General features: G+C 47.8%; 1 protein-coding gene across 2 annotated transcripts in view; it reads right to left on the bottom strand.

The window, feature by feature from the left end:
* The window catches only part of LOC144169204 (uncharacterized), a 215640-nt gene that overhangs the window by 178297 nt on the left and 24020 nt on the right, over positions 1-13323 (bottom strand). The window contains exon 3 of one of the 2 annotated variants that reach the window (XM_077698246.1): positions 3207-3414. The exons of the other annotated variant lie outside the window; for it this stretch is intronic. Coding sequence (XP_077554372.1) covers positions 3207-3414 — 208 coding nt within the window. The remainder of the gene's footprint in view (positions 1-3206; positions 3415-13323) is intronic. 2 annotated transcript variants of the gene reach the window in all.

Here is a 13323-nt window from a genome sequence, read left to right as displayed (position 1 = left end):
GAGGGCGCTGCGCATGCAAGGAGCAAGATGGCGGCGCCCTCGTTGGAATGGTCTATACTAGTGATAGGTTCCGCTCTTCAAAAATATTTATCATGCATGCACGGAACTACACAACTGCTTCAACAAACTTGCAAGTTGTCTATACAAATAGTGTCCTGCAAGGGAGCACAATATTCCCACAGTTATTTACTGCTCGGCTGCGGAATGGGTTCAGAAACCTTAGGTGAAGGAAAACAGGGGTGAGAATCCGCCTTTTTCATTTCGCTGTGGCGGCCTCTGGTGGGACCACCGTGAATCAATATGGCAGAGTAGCAAGATGTCGGCTGCGGCACCGGAAGGAAAAGCAGGGCTATTTTGCTCGTGTTTATTTATTTTACGTGAATTGTGTAGCCAGCCTAAAGCTACAAAAGTAATAACTATGCTGGAAGACGTACGCTTTCAACGCACTTTTAGTTTTGCAGCGGTTCTGGAAGTGGGACTACCGGAGGGTGGCAATCGGAGGCTGTGGAAAGAATTTTCTCACGCCATTTAGTTTTTTCTAGCTCGTAAAAGGTAGAGAAGGGGAACATGATACTGTGTCAAACAGCAGCATAAACGCAGACACCTAAAATGGCCTTTATAAAAAATCCTTCCTTGAGGCTGGTATGTGGATTTCCGCGATTCAAAAAATTATATGTGGCTGCAGATATGTTCAATTCCACCGTTCTTTTTTTCTGTTTGTTATCACAACGAGCATAAATGCATGTGCAGGTTACTTTTGTGAGCATTTTGACCGAATAAAGCGAAGTCGAAAGCAACCGAACCAACCGAAGTCCAAAGCAACATACTCTGAAAACTGATTTTTTGTGGTGCATTTTTATTTGTAACCGCGCAGGTTCATCATAGTCGCACGATTACACTTTCTTGTTTAGAAGAACTGTCAGTTTGAAAAGTTGGTATTGGTTTATTTCTTTTAAACCTTGGAAATATCATGGGACAAAAAATTGCTACACAGGAAAAACATTTCTGCTGAAATCGCAAGCTCCTCGTCATTTGGACCCATACATTTTGCAGCAGTGCCGATCACAACGAGAAAAAAATCATCACTTTCCGCAATCATGTGAGGACAAAACAAAAAGCTCTTAAACCTAAAGGATTCGCACCACCAAATTCGAGGGGTTCGGTGTTTCTGACGCTCTAGACCACTCGGCTACGGCGCAGCAAGGGACCTCACTAGAATGGCGCGGACACAAAGTGGAGGCTTAACTTATGTTTTGCACCTGGCTGAACAGGTTTTTTAATAGTACTGCTGACACGGAGCCTGATCATTATTTGAATAGCGCTTGTACACTAACCGACTGTGGATCTCTCCCTCCCCCCCCCCCCCGCCCCTCTGCACGAATACCTAAAACCCATTGACTGTGTTAGTTATTAGGCCAAGAAATACGATCGCAAAATTTTCTCGCAAGCAGGTCGCGAGTTCACCCGTCGAAAGAGAATGTGCTCTTCGTACTATTGTTTTTCGCTTTACGATAGAAACATCAGCTGGTTTTGATTCTTCGCTTGCTAAATTAAGTTGAGTAACTCTCCTTACGGACTTAACGTGCCTTACATTTTCTACAAGCGTGCCAGCTGTGTACGCATATTGAGCTTCGAAGTCAGTGAAGTCAGCAAAGCGTCGGTAGCCACGAAATAGGGATCGCATACATTGTGTGAAGGTACGTTGTCTCATAGACCTTACGACGTTTATTACGCTCTACGAACTAACAAAATAGAGGAACATTCGTCATGGCCCGAGCGTTGTCGCGGCCTACTGGCCGCCTTCGTCAGCCAGCTGGTCCTGCTTGGCTACTTTCCCTTGGTCGGGGTGTGCGTATCGTCGTCGAAGTAATATCACTGATGATCTCAGGATTTAGAGTGGCAGCAGGTTGTTGTCACTGGTGGTGTAGATTCCTGGTGTGACTAAGACGGGACGCAGAATGGGGCGTTCATTCATGGTGCCGTGGCGGGCAGCTCCTGATCTGTTAACTCCCACTTCTGGGTTTGCGTGTGTCGCTAGAAACAAACCTTTCACCGTTGATGTTATGGTTTGCATCACAGTTGCATTTGCAAAGCGCACTGCATCCTGTTTTCTCCTAGGGGGCCGAACCCGGTCGCATGCTTTCACTACACGGGCTCAGTTACAGCCGCAGACAGCAGTGGTGTCACCGCAGAGCAGACCGGCCGACTCTGTCAGACTGTTTCTTGCCTCCTCTGCCGGCGACATGCGCATGCGCAGCAGCGTTTTGAAAGATGCGGGATAACGGGGAATATCTCACCCACCTAAGGTTCTCAGATACCATTGTCCTGTTCAGTCAAAGCAGAAAGGATTTGCAGTGCATGCTTTCCAATTTGTGCTCTATAAGTATTGCAGCATGTTTTTAATCAAACACAAAAAAAATCGAAGGTAATGTTCAATCAGCATGCCAAAACACGAAAATTTAGTATAGGTAACGAGTTGTTGGATATAGTAGGCGAGCATGTGTAGCTTGGCAAATCATATCTGCTGATTCAAACCATTAAAAAGAAATTACCCTTACAATTAGCATGGGTTGAGCTTGTTGCAGTGAGAATTAAGACATCCCAACCTATAAGCTGCCCCTCTCCCTCAAGAAGCTAGTATTTATTGACGGTGTTCTTCCAGTAATGACGTACGAGGCAGAAACTTGGAGTCTTTCTAAACGACTTGAAAGAAAACTTAGATCGGCACAACAGGCTATGAAAAAGAGAGTGCTAGGGGACATGCTGAGGCATAAGACTCTAGCCGCGTAGATTAGGGGAAAGACTAAGATGGAAGACATCGTAGTTCAAATTGAAAGAAGGAAATGGGCATGGGTGGGCCACGTTATGCGCTTCAGGGACAACTGGTGGACCATCCGTTTAACAGAGTGGTCCCAAATAGACCTATACCGCAATAGAGGTCGCCCACAGACTCGATGGAGAGATGTGCGGCGGATATTTGGGGGGAGAGAATGGACTCAGCTAGCATTCCATAAACGTAGCTGGAGATCTTTGGGCGAGCCTTTCGTACTGAAGTCGACACAAGCAGGCGGTGATAATCATGATGATGACGATAACGATGAAAAACGGGCAGTGCAATATCATAAGCACAATGAAAAGAAAGATACGCAGAAAGAATTATTTCTGCCTAATTATTTGAAGAAAAAAGGCCTTCTCAAGTGACTTACCGGCAGCGTCAAAGAAGAAGCGTGTACTTCTCACTGGATTATTGTCAGTCTTACACGAGTAAGGACGATTCACTTCAGCTTCAGCGTACTTGATACCCAGGGTGTAGGTGCGGCCTTTCGTGGTGAATAGTGAGGCTTTATGGTCCCTATTGACGACGCGTAAGTACTTCGTCTCAATACATTTTGGGTCATCGGGCTTCCGTACAGTCTGAAATAGGACATCTCTTTAAAAATCCATTTGGACTACTCGGCAGGTGACATTAACAGGTTAGAAACTGTAATCACATGCATTCAGGTTAACGTAACGGTAAAGAAGAAACGCTGCTCCGAGGAAGGCTTACGCAGCGGCTACAGTGGGTTTTCCTCAACTACAATGCAAAATACTAGAGAAAAACACAGGCGCAAAACGTTTTACTACATACTTTCAATTTAGTTCCTTATATTTAGCCCATTAGGTATTAAAACAATAGCCTTAAGGGCCCCATTCCGCAAGAAAGCACAGCTGCTGTTGTGGGCTCATCAAGAAAATGGTAACCGCCAAAAAGAGCAAAGAAACATAAAACACATGCGTGATTTCTTGGGATATGAACACGGGTCTGCTCAGTACCAGCCTTGTACTCTAGCAAATGTGCTATCTCCGCGCTTCAACGGCGTTGTACGGAAGTTTTTGTCGTCGTTGCTGATTTCTTCGTGGCAAATACCAACTCCGTCTGTATTACATTGCCTATTGCGTTAGATAAAAACTTCGACGCAGGTACTGTCCTGCTGCTCCTCCCTGCCCTTATGCGCTCGCTAGCCTTACCGCGTGCTTCCGTCCGAAGTACTGTCCGACGGGCAGCGCCTGTTGCGGAAAATTATGCGACACAATTTGCAAGGTTTGTACAACGTTCGCAAGGGCCCCTGGGATGCGCAGTTTCTCAGGTCATCCACGGTCAGTCGCGTGCCGGCGAATACGCCTGAAGCTTCTTTATGCGAGATAGCAGACCCATAAGATTTGTCCGGACACTGTCCAGACGCAGCCGTGATAACGTATCTATGGTACTATAAAGACGTGCAAAAAAGGCCTCTATACGGCCTTTTGCATACAAGGCGAAGGCAGCGCTGCGCCTTGTTTGTGCGGCCACGCGGCACATGCGGATGCCCATCACCCAATCGATGAAGAGCATAGGGATCCGGCGTGCAGTGGCGTGGGGTGTGGTTTCGAGCGCGTCTGTTGTTTCGTGTGTGATGCCGTATAGTTTATTTCCTTTTGTGTAGCGGAATGTCAGTGTTGCGTGCCTGGGAGCATGACAATTAAAGCACACAGAAAATAGTTTTAAGACATCCTACGGCGACTAAGGGGCTTTTAAAGGGGCCCTGAAAGGCATTTTGAGCACACTAAATGAACTAGCGCAACCGTTAGATTGGGTCGTCAACGTCCTCTGTGCCAAGTATTACTCTTTTACGCGCAGCGGAAAGCTCACACTTTTGTTGCAAAGTTTGTCGTTTTTTTCTCACCCTTTCCTTCGTGTTTTTGGATTCCGCCATCTTGACATGTCTACATCATCGATTCCCAGATGTTCGTCATGAGCTAGACATCCTGCTATTGGGCGGCTTTTTCACGCACTTCCGGCAAATGGATGAGTCGTCTGCTCAGCGTCGGCTCGCCGGCTGATCTGCCAGCGGAGTGCCGGAGTGCTTGGGCATTTCACGACAAACGAAACAAGTGTAAAACAAACGCTTAACCGTTTGTATTTAATGCAACACGGCCATAACACGGCATGGATATTCTCTTACCTGAGTACGTTCCATAAAGAAAGCGTTCAAGCCCCGTGGCACTTCTTTCGTGCAATCGCAGAGAACGCCCTGAGCCGAATGCCCGGGTTTGACGCATACATTTTATTCAGCTTCAAAACAATCCAGAGATGCGTTTCTAACGAATACAACGTCACAACATGCATTGAAAGTCTGAACCACGATTGACAGAGGATGGGTTGCCTCCTGCCCGTCGTAAATTCGGTACTCACCTCGCGCGCGGTTTGCGGGGATGAACAGCAAGTAACTTAACTGTGGCGCACAAGCCGATGGCTTTTAGCCACGCACACTGCACATACCCCATGCGAGGTTGAGTCGTACGTCGCTCGAGAAAGATTATCCAGACCATGGGAAGAACTATCCACCCGCAGAAGCACAACGTCGCATTTCATCGCGAAACAAAGGCGTCCACAACACACACACCATCGCCTCCTGTAATGCCAAACGCATCTCGCACTTCCCAATAGGAGTGGGTGGTACGTCTGCAGTGCCCACATGTCGCGAGGTGGGGCCCCAAGCTGAACCGGGATCACGGAACCGTAACTGACTTCTGGAGCGGTTTGTGCCTTGTTGCCAAGGCAACCGATGTTTGAGATTGTCAAAGAAATGGCGCTCTCTCCAGCGCTAGAAAGCTCAGAGCCGCGGCGGAGAATGTTTTGTTTTGCCAACGTTGCCGCTCTCCACCACGCGTCGCCCCAAGCTGAACTGGTCACATGATTGAAGCGTTTTGTGCACGGGTTCTGTATCGGTTCAAAATGTCTTTTTCACGTTGTGCCGGCGGGAATTACCACCGCCGCAAAATAAGACCCGGCACCAGCGGGGCCACATCTGATACGGCGCTTTTTGGATAAACAGTGCGCGGTGCATCAAGGGAACGAGCGCACGACCCTCCCCGTGCGGCTGCGAGTTCGCCGCCGATAAAAAGTCATGTGCCGCCAGCAACGCACACCGCGAAAGGGCAAGGCCAGGCCGCCACATACATGCGGCCAGATTTTTCGTTCGCTTTTCCAGCCTTGAGCGGAGTGCGTGCGGGATTCATGGTGTCAACAAAGCTTGCCCGTAGCAGACGACGGTCGGAGCAGCGCAATAGCGGAAGTACGTCACCGCTGCGGAGCGCAGCATCATGGGAGGCAAGGCTCGCGGGCCGTCAACAGCGGAGAGTAAGTCGAAAGGAGGAGGAAACTCGGAACGACGATAATGCGCGGTTTTTGATTTACGATTTCTCAGCTAATACTCATCGCTTTAACAAAATTCTTGCGGGAGGAGATTGCAAATACATTGCTTTATTTGGGTGCATGTACATCCATGCATCGGCGGAAGGTATTTCAGGACCCCTTTAAGCATTGGTAGAGACACTCATGCAAGGACGCGCCGGGAATAAACACGTCCTTGTGATCCACGTTGCCTGGCACGAAGTACATACTTTAGACTGCTGTTTATTTTGAAGTGTACGTCGACTGCCAGAGCTAGCGTCGTTAAAAGGTTAATTTAAATTTTGGAAAACAAACCGGGCTAATTCATTTGCGCTCAAACTTGGGCCTTGGTCGCGTTTTATGCCAGCCATATTTTTTATTAAAAATTAGACGAACATTTTATCGGTGTTGCGAATATAATATATATACCCGGTACCCCCCTCCCACCCCTTATGTAACAAACTCCATACACCGCCCATATTGTTGACGCAATGGAAAGAATCTTAAGAGAACCGAGGTGCCAAATAATGTCGAGAAGTTTGATTTAATATATCGCATATAAAATGCGGCATAAATGTTATGAAGATTGAGCGTGAAATAGAACGCCGATTTCTGCGGTGCTGCACCCCGCATGACGGCTGATCCGCGGCCTGTGCGGCTCCTGCACGGGCGACGGGTGGCTTTCCCGCATGAATCCGAATTACGAAATTGCGGATGATCTCGGAACTCTTAGCTCTCGATGCGAGCTATATAGAGAACTGAAGACACTCCAAAGGCCTCCCTACTGCCCCCCATCGGAAAACCGCTGTTAACGCGACAGACAATATGGGCGGCGTTCCACATACACACTTGGGGTATAAAGCCGGAATCGGTAGCTTTGAGGGGCAGTGCACTCGCTTCGCAAAATTTACAAAACTGCAATTATGAAACATAAAGTTGCAGAATAGTGCTTGCCGCGTTACAACCGCAAGTGAGTGCACATGACCAGAACACGTGCACATAGGAGCACAGAACCCTGGTCCTACGCAACCTGTGGCATGTGCCAGTCTGATTCTCACGGAATTGGCGCCATGTGACGAAGAAGCGAAAGCTATAAATGGTCGGGAACACAGCATTGGCAGAAAACAAATTTGAGGAGGTAACTACCACCAGAAGACAAAACACGAAAGCAAAGAAAAACGCTATAACGACATGGCAGCAAAGAAGGTTTTAGTGTCGCCAGTTTCTTGCCTTGACACCATGTAAGCAGACACAAGGGCCCTGAAGAATTTGATTTTACAGACGTCAGATATTTGTAATACTTCAGGAAGTGGAAGAGCGATGTAAAGAGCGGTGGTTGATTCGGAGCTTTTGACACCTCTACTACAGAAAAATGAAGCAAGGGCACACAGAAGTCTAGATTTTACGATGGTCACGATGCGAAATGTTATTGTTTCCTAAACTCGATATTATCAGGAGCATCTCAAACAATCGGCAAGCACGAGTGCCTGCAGTGGCGCCATGTGACGAAGAAGCAAAAGCTATGAATGGGACGTGAACACGCCATTGGCAGAAAACCATGATGATGGTTTGAGTTTAATGGCGCAAGGCCGACATGTGCAAAGAACGCCAAACACAAAGTTATTTGATGAGGAGGGAACACGAATAAAATCAGTTAAAGACTATAAGCACGGCTGGTGTAAAAGGCCAGGGTGAAGAACAAGAATGATTAAAAGATACATCAGGTGGCTGGTGTATAGAACCAGAGGTAACACTATGGGTGGTATGAGATGAGTTGTAAGCAGTGAACTTCTGATGGGAACTTAACGGTGCGTTCAACCGAAAACATGGTATCGTCTCCTAAGAAGTATGACGGGTGTGGTGGAATATGTCACGTGTGTAGTTGTGGGAAGTGTTTGCGTCGTGCAATATCGAGTGCCTTACATTGTATGAAGATGTGGATGACGGATAGGGTCTCTCCGCACCTGCTGCACAGAGGTCCTGGAGATCCAGTGAGAAGGTGCGAGTCCGTTGCATGTGTGTGCCCGTATCCGTAATCTAGCCGAGGCGACCTCAGTGTATCTATTGCGTGTGTCGGTGGTGTACGGTCCCAAGTGTGGTTTTATTACGTGTAACTTGTCTGCTTGTTCACTGCAGTGTGTTTGCCATGTTTTGCGAAGTTGTTGTCTGATGTGTGGTTTCACGTCGGTGTAGGGTAATGTGGTTATGTCTACTGTATTCCTGCCTGTAGCAGCAGCAGCCATTCGATCCACAGCTTCGTTCCCGGCTATACCACAGTGGCCACGGACCGAGCAAGGGACCAGTTCAAATTTGTGGACATACACAGACATAATACCCTTGACTATCAGATTGACAACGTGGTTTTGGGAAGACTTCGTTGACGACAATGCCCGCACAAAACTGAGAGAATCTGTATAGATAATGGATTGTGGGATGTGGCTTTGAAGTATAGGAGTAGCAACAGGTACACCGTAAGCCTCTGCCATAAAGATACGAGTATTACTATTGGGAGTTCTAATGACATTAAGGCCGGGCCCATGCGCCGCGCAGGACACAGAGGTGGCAGTTTTAGAGGCGTCCGTATAAAATTCAGAACATTCATACTTCTGCTGCAAATACAAGAAGTGCTGCAGAATTTCACGTGTGGGAGCTCGGTTTTTATCTACATGTGTGAAAGATGTGTCGCATGATAGAGGGCCGAGATGCCATGGTGCTATAAAATCTGTTACTGAAGTTTGGATGGTGTTTAAAAAGGAGACAGAAAGCTCTGACGCTTCCTCTCTAACTTTGTAAGAGAAGGGTGCAGAGAACGATGGTTTATTTAAAAGGAGTTCAGTCATGAATGTATGATAAAAACTTATTTAGAAGGATGGTGAGGCATGGATGAACCATGACTTCGTGTAGCACCAACAAAACGACAAGGACAAAGAGGGCGACGGGTACAAGCGCTTGTACCTGTCGCCCCCTTTGTCCTTGTCGTTTTGTTGGCGCTACACTAAGTCATGGTTTATCGCTACCAACTAGCCCAAACCCAAACTCTAATAAGCATGGATGAAATTTTAAAAGCGTAAAGGAAATCTTTGTATGCTCGCTTACGTTGTAGGTTTCATTTGTTGCACTCTACACACAGGCTTTCAACTGGACTAGTCCGGAAGGCGCCACACGCAGGCGGAGCCCCAGATGGAGCACTGGGTCCAGCATTCTGAGGGATGTTTTATTGGCTGATCCGTAGACAACGCTACCCTAGTCCAATCGTGAACCTATTAGGCTGGTAAAAATATATAAAAGAAGTTGTTTGTCAGCACCAAAATAAATGTACGAGAGAACCATCAGAATAAACAGTGTTTTTAAGCATCTATGTTTTAGTAGTTTTATGTGTGGGATGAATGTGAGCTTTTCGTCAAAGATAATACCTAAAAACTTGTGCTCGTTTTTGACAGGAATAGAGACAACGTGGAGTTGAATGTCTGGATCCGACCGAATGCCACACCTCTTGGAAAACAAAACACACGTGCGTTTTCTTGGAATAAATTTAAAACCGTTGCTATCTGCCAACTGGCTAGCTTGTTCACGCCAAGCAGTACTTGCGCTCACAGATAGAGAAGTTACACGATTTGAAGGAGAGTTGAACGTCGTCTACATAGACTGAACAGGAAATCGATGGTGGCAGTGCCTTCCGAAGAGAATTCATTTTTGCAATAAACAAAGTGCAACTCAAAAGTCCACCTTGCGGCACGCCATTTTCCTGCACCTGAACCCTAGAGAGTGCATTCCAACTCGCACGTGAAACATTATTTCGGACAGGTAACTGGCAAGCGTGTTCATCATGTTACCCGACATGCCAAAGGACTTCAAATCACTGAAGATGCCGTACCGCCAAGCAGTATCGTACGCCTTTTCAAGATCAAAGAATACTGTCTTCCAATACTGCTTGTGGAGGAAAGCATCTTTAATATATGACTCTAACGCAACGAGTTTATCGCTGGTAGATCGCCCCGAACTAAAACCTGCCTGGCTGCTCTCGAGAAGAGCGTTGTAGTCTATGAAGTACACGAGTCTTCGGTTTATCATCTTCTCGAAGAGCTTACACAGGCAGCTTGTCAGGGCAATGGGACTAAAACTGGCACGAGAGGAAGGGTCTTTCCCGTCCTTTAGGAAAGCCACTACTATGGTCTAACTCCAAGAGCGTGAAATGTGCCCAGAAAGCCATATTTTATTGTATAGGTGTGAGAGTGTTGCATGAGTGTCTGGTTGTAGGTGCTGTATTATGGTGTATGTAATCTTATCTGCGCCTGGAGCTGAAGGTTTGCACGTGCTAAGGGCAGCCCTCAACTCAGAAAGTGTGAATTCAGAGTTGTACGAAGTTTTTGATTTCTCTTTGTCTTGTAAGGGCTTTTTTTCTGCAGATGTTTTGTGTTTCATGAAAGTGTTTGTGTAGTGTGCTGAACTGGACACGTGTTTGAATTGTTGTGCAAGACTGTTAGCCTAGTCTTCCAGTGTGTCCCCTGTTGTACTAACGAGGGGCAGGCTGTTTGTATGTTGTCCCTTTAGTTTTCGTATTCGGGTCCAGACTTTGTGTGTGTCTGTGTGATAGTTTATGGATGTCAAGAAGGTGTGCCAACTCTCCCGTTTTGCCTCACGGCGCACACGTTTTCTTAACGCCTTGGCGCGCTTGAACAAAATGTGGTTACCCGACGTGGGGTACCGACGAAGGATTTCCCACGCCTTGTTCTGGGCGTCTCGCGCCCGCCTACAGTCGTTATTCCACCACGGCCTTCTGGGGTTGCTCTGAGCACCAGAGGCGTTGGGAATGGACTTTTCGGCGGCGTCGAGGATGTGCGCCTTGAGGAGTTGGGTAGCTTCTTCCCTGATTAGGTGTCCTATGGATGTGGAGTGTACTTTGGATGTCTCTGTAAATGTCTTCCAGTTAGCTCTTGCTTCATCGAACCTGGTTTGGGAAGATGGACTGCATAGACCTTTATCTATATATGTTAGAGAGGTGGGGTAGTGGTCACTACCATTAGGGTCCGTACCCCCGCTCCACTCAAGACAAGGAAAGAGAACTGCGGAGCCAATATCCAAATCAAGATATGACTATGTGTTGTGTCCTATGTTATAACATGTAGGCTGTTTCTTGTTGAAAAGGCATGCTCCAAAGTATGTTAAAAACTTCTCTATCAGGCGACCTCGGGCATCCATGCGAGAACAGCCCCAAAGAGAATTGTGTGAATTAAGGTCGCCTGTTAGAATTTATGGTTCGGGCAGCTAGTCGAGCAGCGCCTCAAAGTCAGAGCTCGAAAGTGCAAGATCAGGAGGTATGTAAATGGAGCATACCGTTATCAACCTAATAAATATTATTGTGCGGATGGCTACAGCCTCAAGGATGGTGTTCAAGTTGACAGGGTGGCATGCTGATGATTTACGGGCGATTATGGCCCCACCGCCAGAAGAGTGTGTGCAGCCAACCGTGTCCGTTCTGTATACCAGGTAAGCATTCAAGAAATGTGTGTGCTTAGAATTCAGATGTGTGTCCTGGACACACATTAAACTTGTCTGATTGGCATGCAGAATCTCATACACATCGTCAAGTTTATTCAGAAGGCCTCTGCAGTTCCATTGAACCTTCTTTTCTCTTCCCATTATGATGCGTTAGAGTTACTGGAGTGTGACTATTTACGTAAAGTCTTTCGGGGCTTGCACTCTTGGGAGGGTTTTTTTCACCTTCTCAGCAGGTAAAGATGGAGGGACCCGCTCTTTCCTCTGCAAAGCAGACAGGAAATGTCCCACATCCATCTCATCATCAGATTTGGAAGGGGTACCCGGCGTACCGGACCCCCCGGACTTGGCACCCTTTCTGGTGCCCTTCGTTTGAGCCGCGACCACCCAAGGCGTCAGGAGCACCCCGGGTGGCACAGGCAGTGCGGCGGTGGTGGGAACTGCTACGCTTTTCTCTGTCGCCATCTCCACCCTGCCCTCGCGTGTGCTTCTGGTCGGTGGAGAGGAACCAGTGGATGCAGCAGCATCCCCAGCGGACGTGGTTGCCACCACAGCCACTGCTGACTGCGCAGGCGGTGTGGTGGTGGGTTGGGCTAGCAGAGGCAACTCGATGGGAGGCGGGAGCGGGACCAGGTCGGACTCGCGGTAATGGGTCCCAGCCGAGACTAGACGCCGCTGCGCCCCCCGGCGAGCCACGTTGGTGTGCCTCCCCAGGGGGAAAGAGGCGAACCTCTTTCGCGCCTCTGGGAAGGTGATGTTCTCGTTTACGTTCAAGGCAATGATCTGTTTTTCTTGTTTGAATTTCTCACAGCTCCTAGAATAGGCAGCGTGCGGTCCCTGGCAGTTCGCACCTGTGAAGCTCTCGGATTCGCATTTGTCGGTTAGGTGATCGTGGGCTGCATATTTTGCGCACGTCGGTTTACCACGGCAAGAGGTTGTGCCGTGCCCAAACCGCTGACACTTGAAGCAGCGGCGTGGGTTTGTCACGTAGGGTCGGACCGGACATCTCATGAAGCCTGCGTTGAAGGACTCAGGAAGTGTTCAGCGGTCAAACGTCAAGATTATGTGTTTAGTAGGTGTTATTTGGTCGTTTCGGCGTATCGTGATTCGCCGCACTGCTGTCACGCCCTGATCACGAAGGCCGTCGAGCAGATCTGCTTCAGACTCCTTTATTAGATCTCTATCAGAGATCACACCCTGGCCGCTATTGAGGCTGCGATGGGGCGTGATCTTTAGGTCAACATCGACCATGCGCGTTTGCCTCAAGAGGTTACAGGATTGTTGTTTGTTTTGGACTTCAATTAGGACTTCTCCGGTTGTGAGCTTTTTAGCCTTGTACGATTTGCCTACAAGGCTTTCAAGAAACTTGGAAATGAGAAAGACAGGCTGGGAAGTAATGAGTTTTGATTTATCCAGAGATTTCATTAACAAAAAGTGCGAGAAATTGTCGGGCTTTCGAATAGAGTTTGAAGACAAAGTAGGAAAGGATACTTCGGTGCGGCCCCTTTTTAGGGACCGATCACTTTTTTTTGGGGGGGGGGGGGTTAGAAAATGCCAAATATCATAGTATAGAAGCAGGGGCTGGGGTTACTTTCTTCGTCAGCCTTACCCTAATAGCTGGAGAGGTCCCGGAG

The sequence above is a fragment of the Haemaphysalis longicornis genome, unplaced genomic scaffold (assembly GCF_048455015.1).
Source record: "Haemaphysalis longicornis isolate Haplotype H1 unplaced genomic scaffold, Haemaphysalis longicornis Haplotype H1 scaffold_2, whole genome shotgun sequence".
NCBI classification, from domain to species: domain Eukaryota; kingdom Metazoa; phylum Arthropoda; class Arachnida; order Ixodida; family Ixodidae; genus Haemaphysalis; species Haemaphysalis longicornis.
This window is presented reverse-complemented; position numbering and strand designations above follow the sequence as displayed.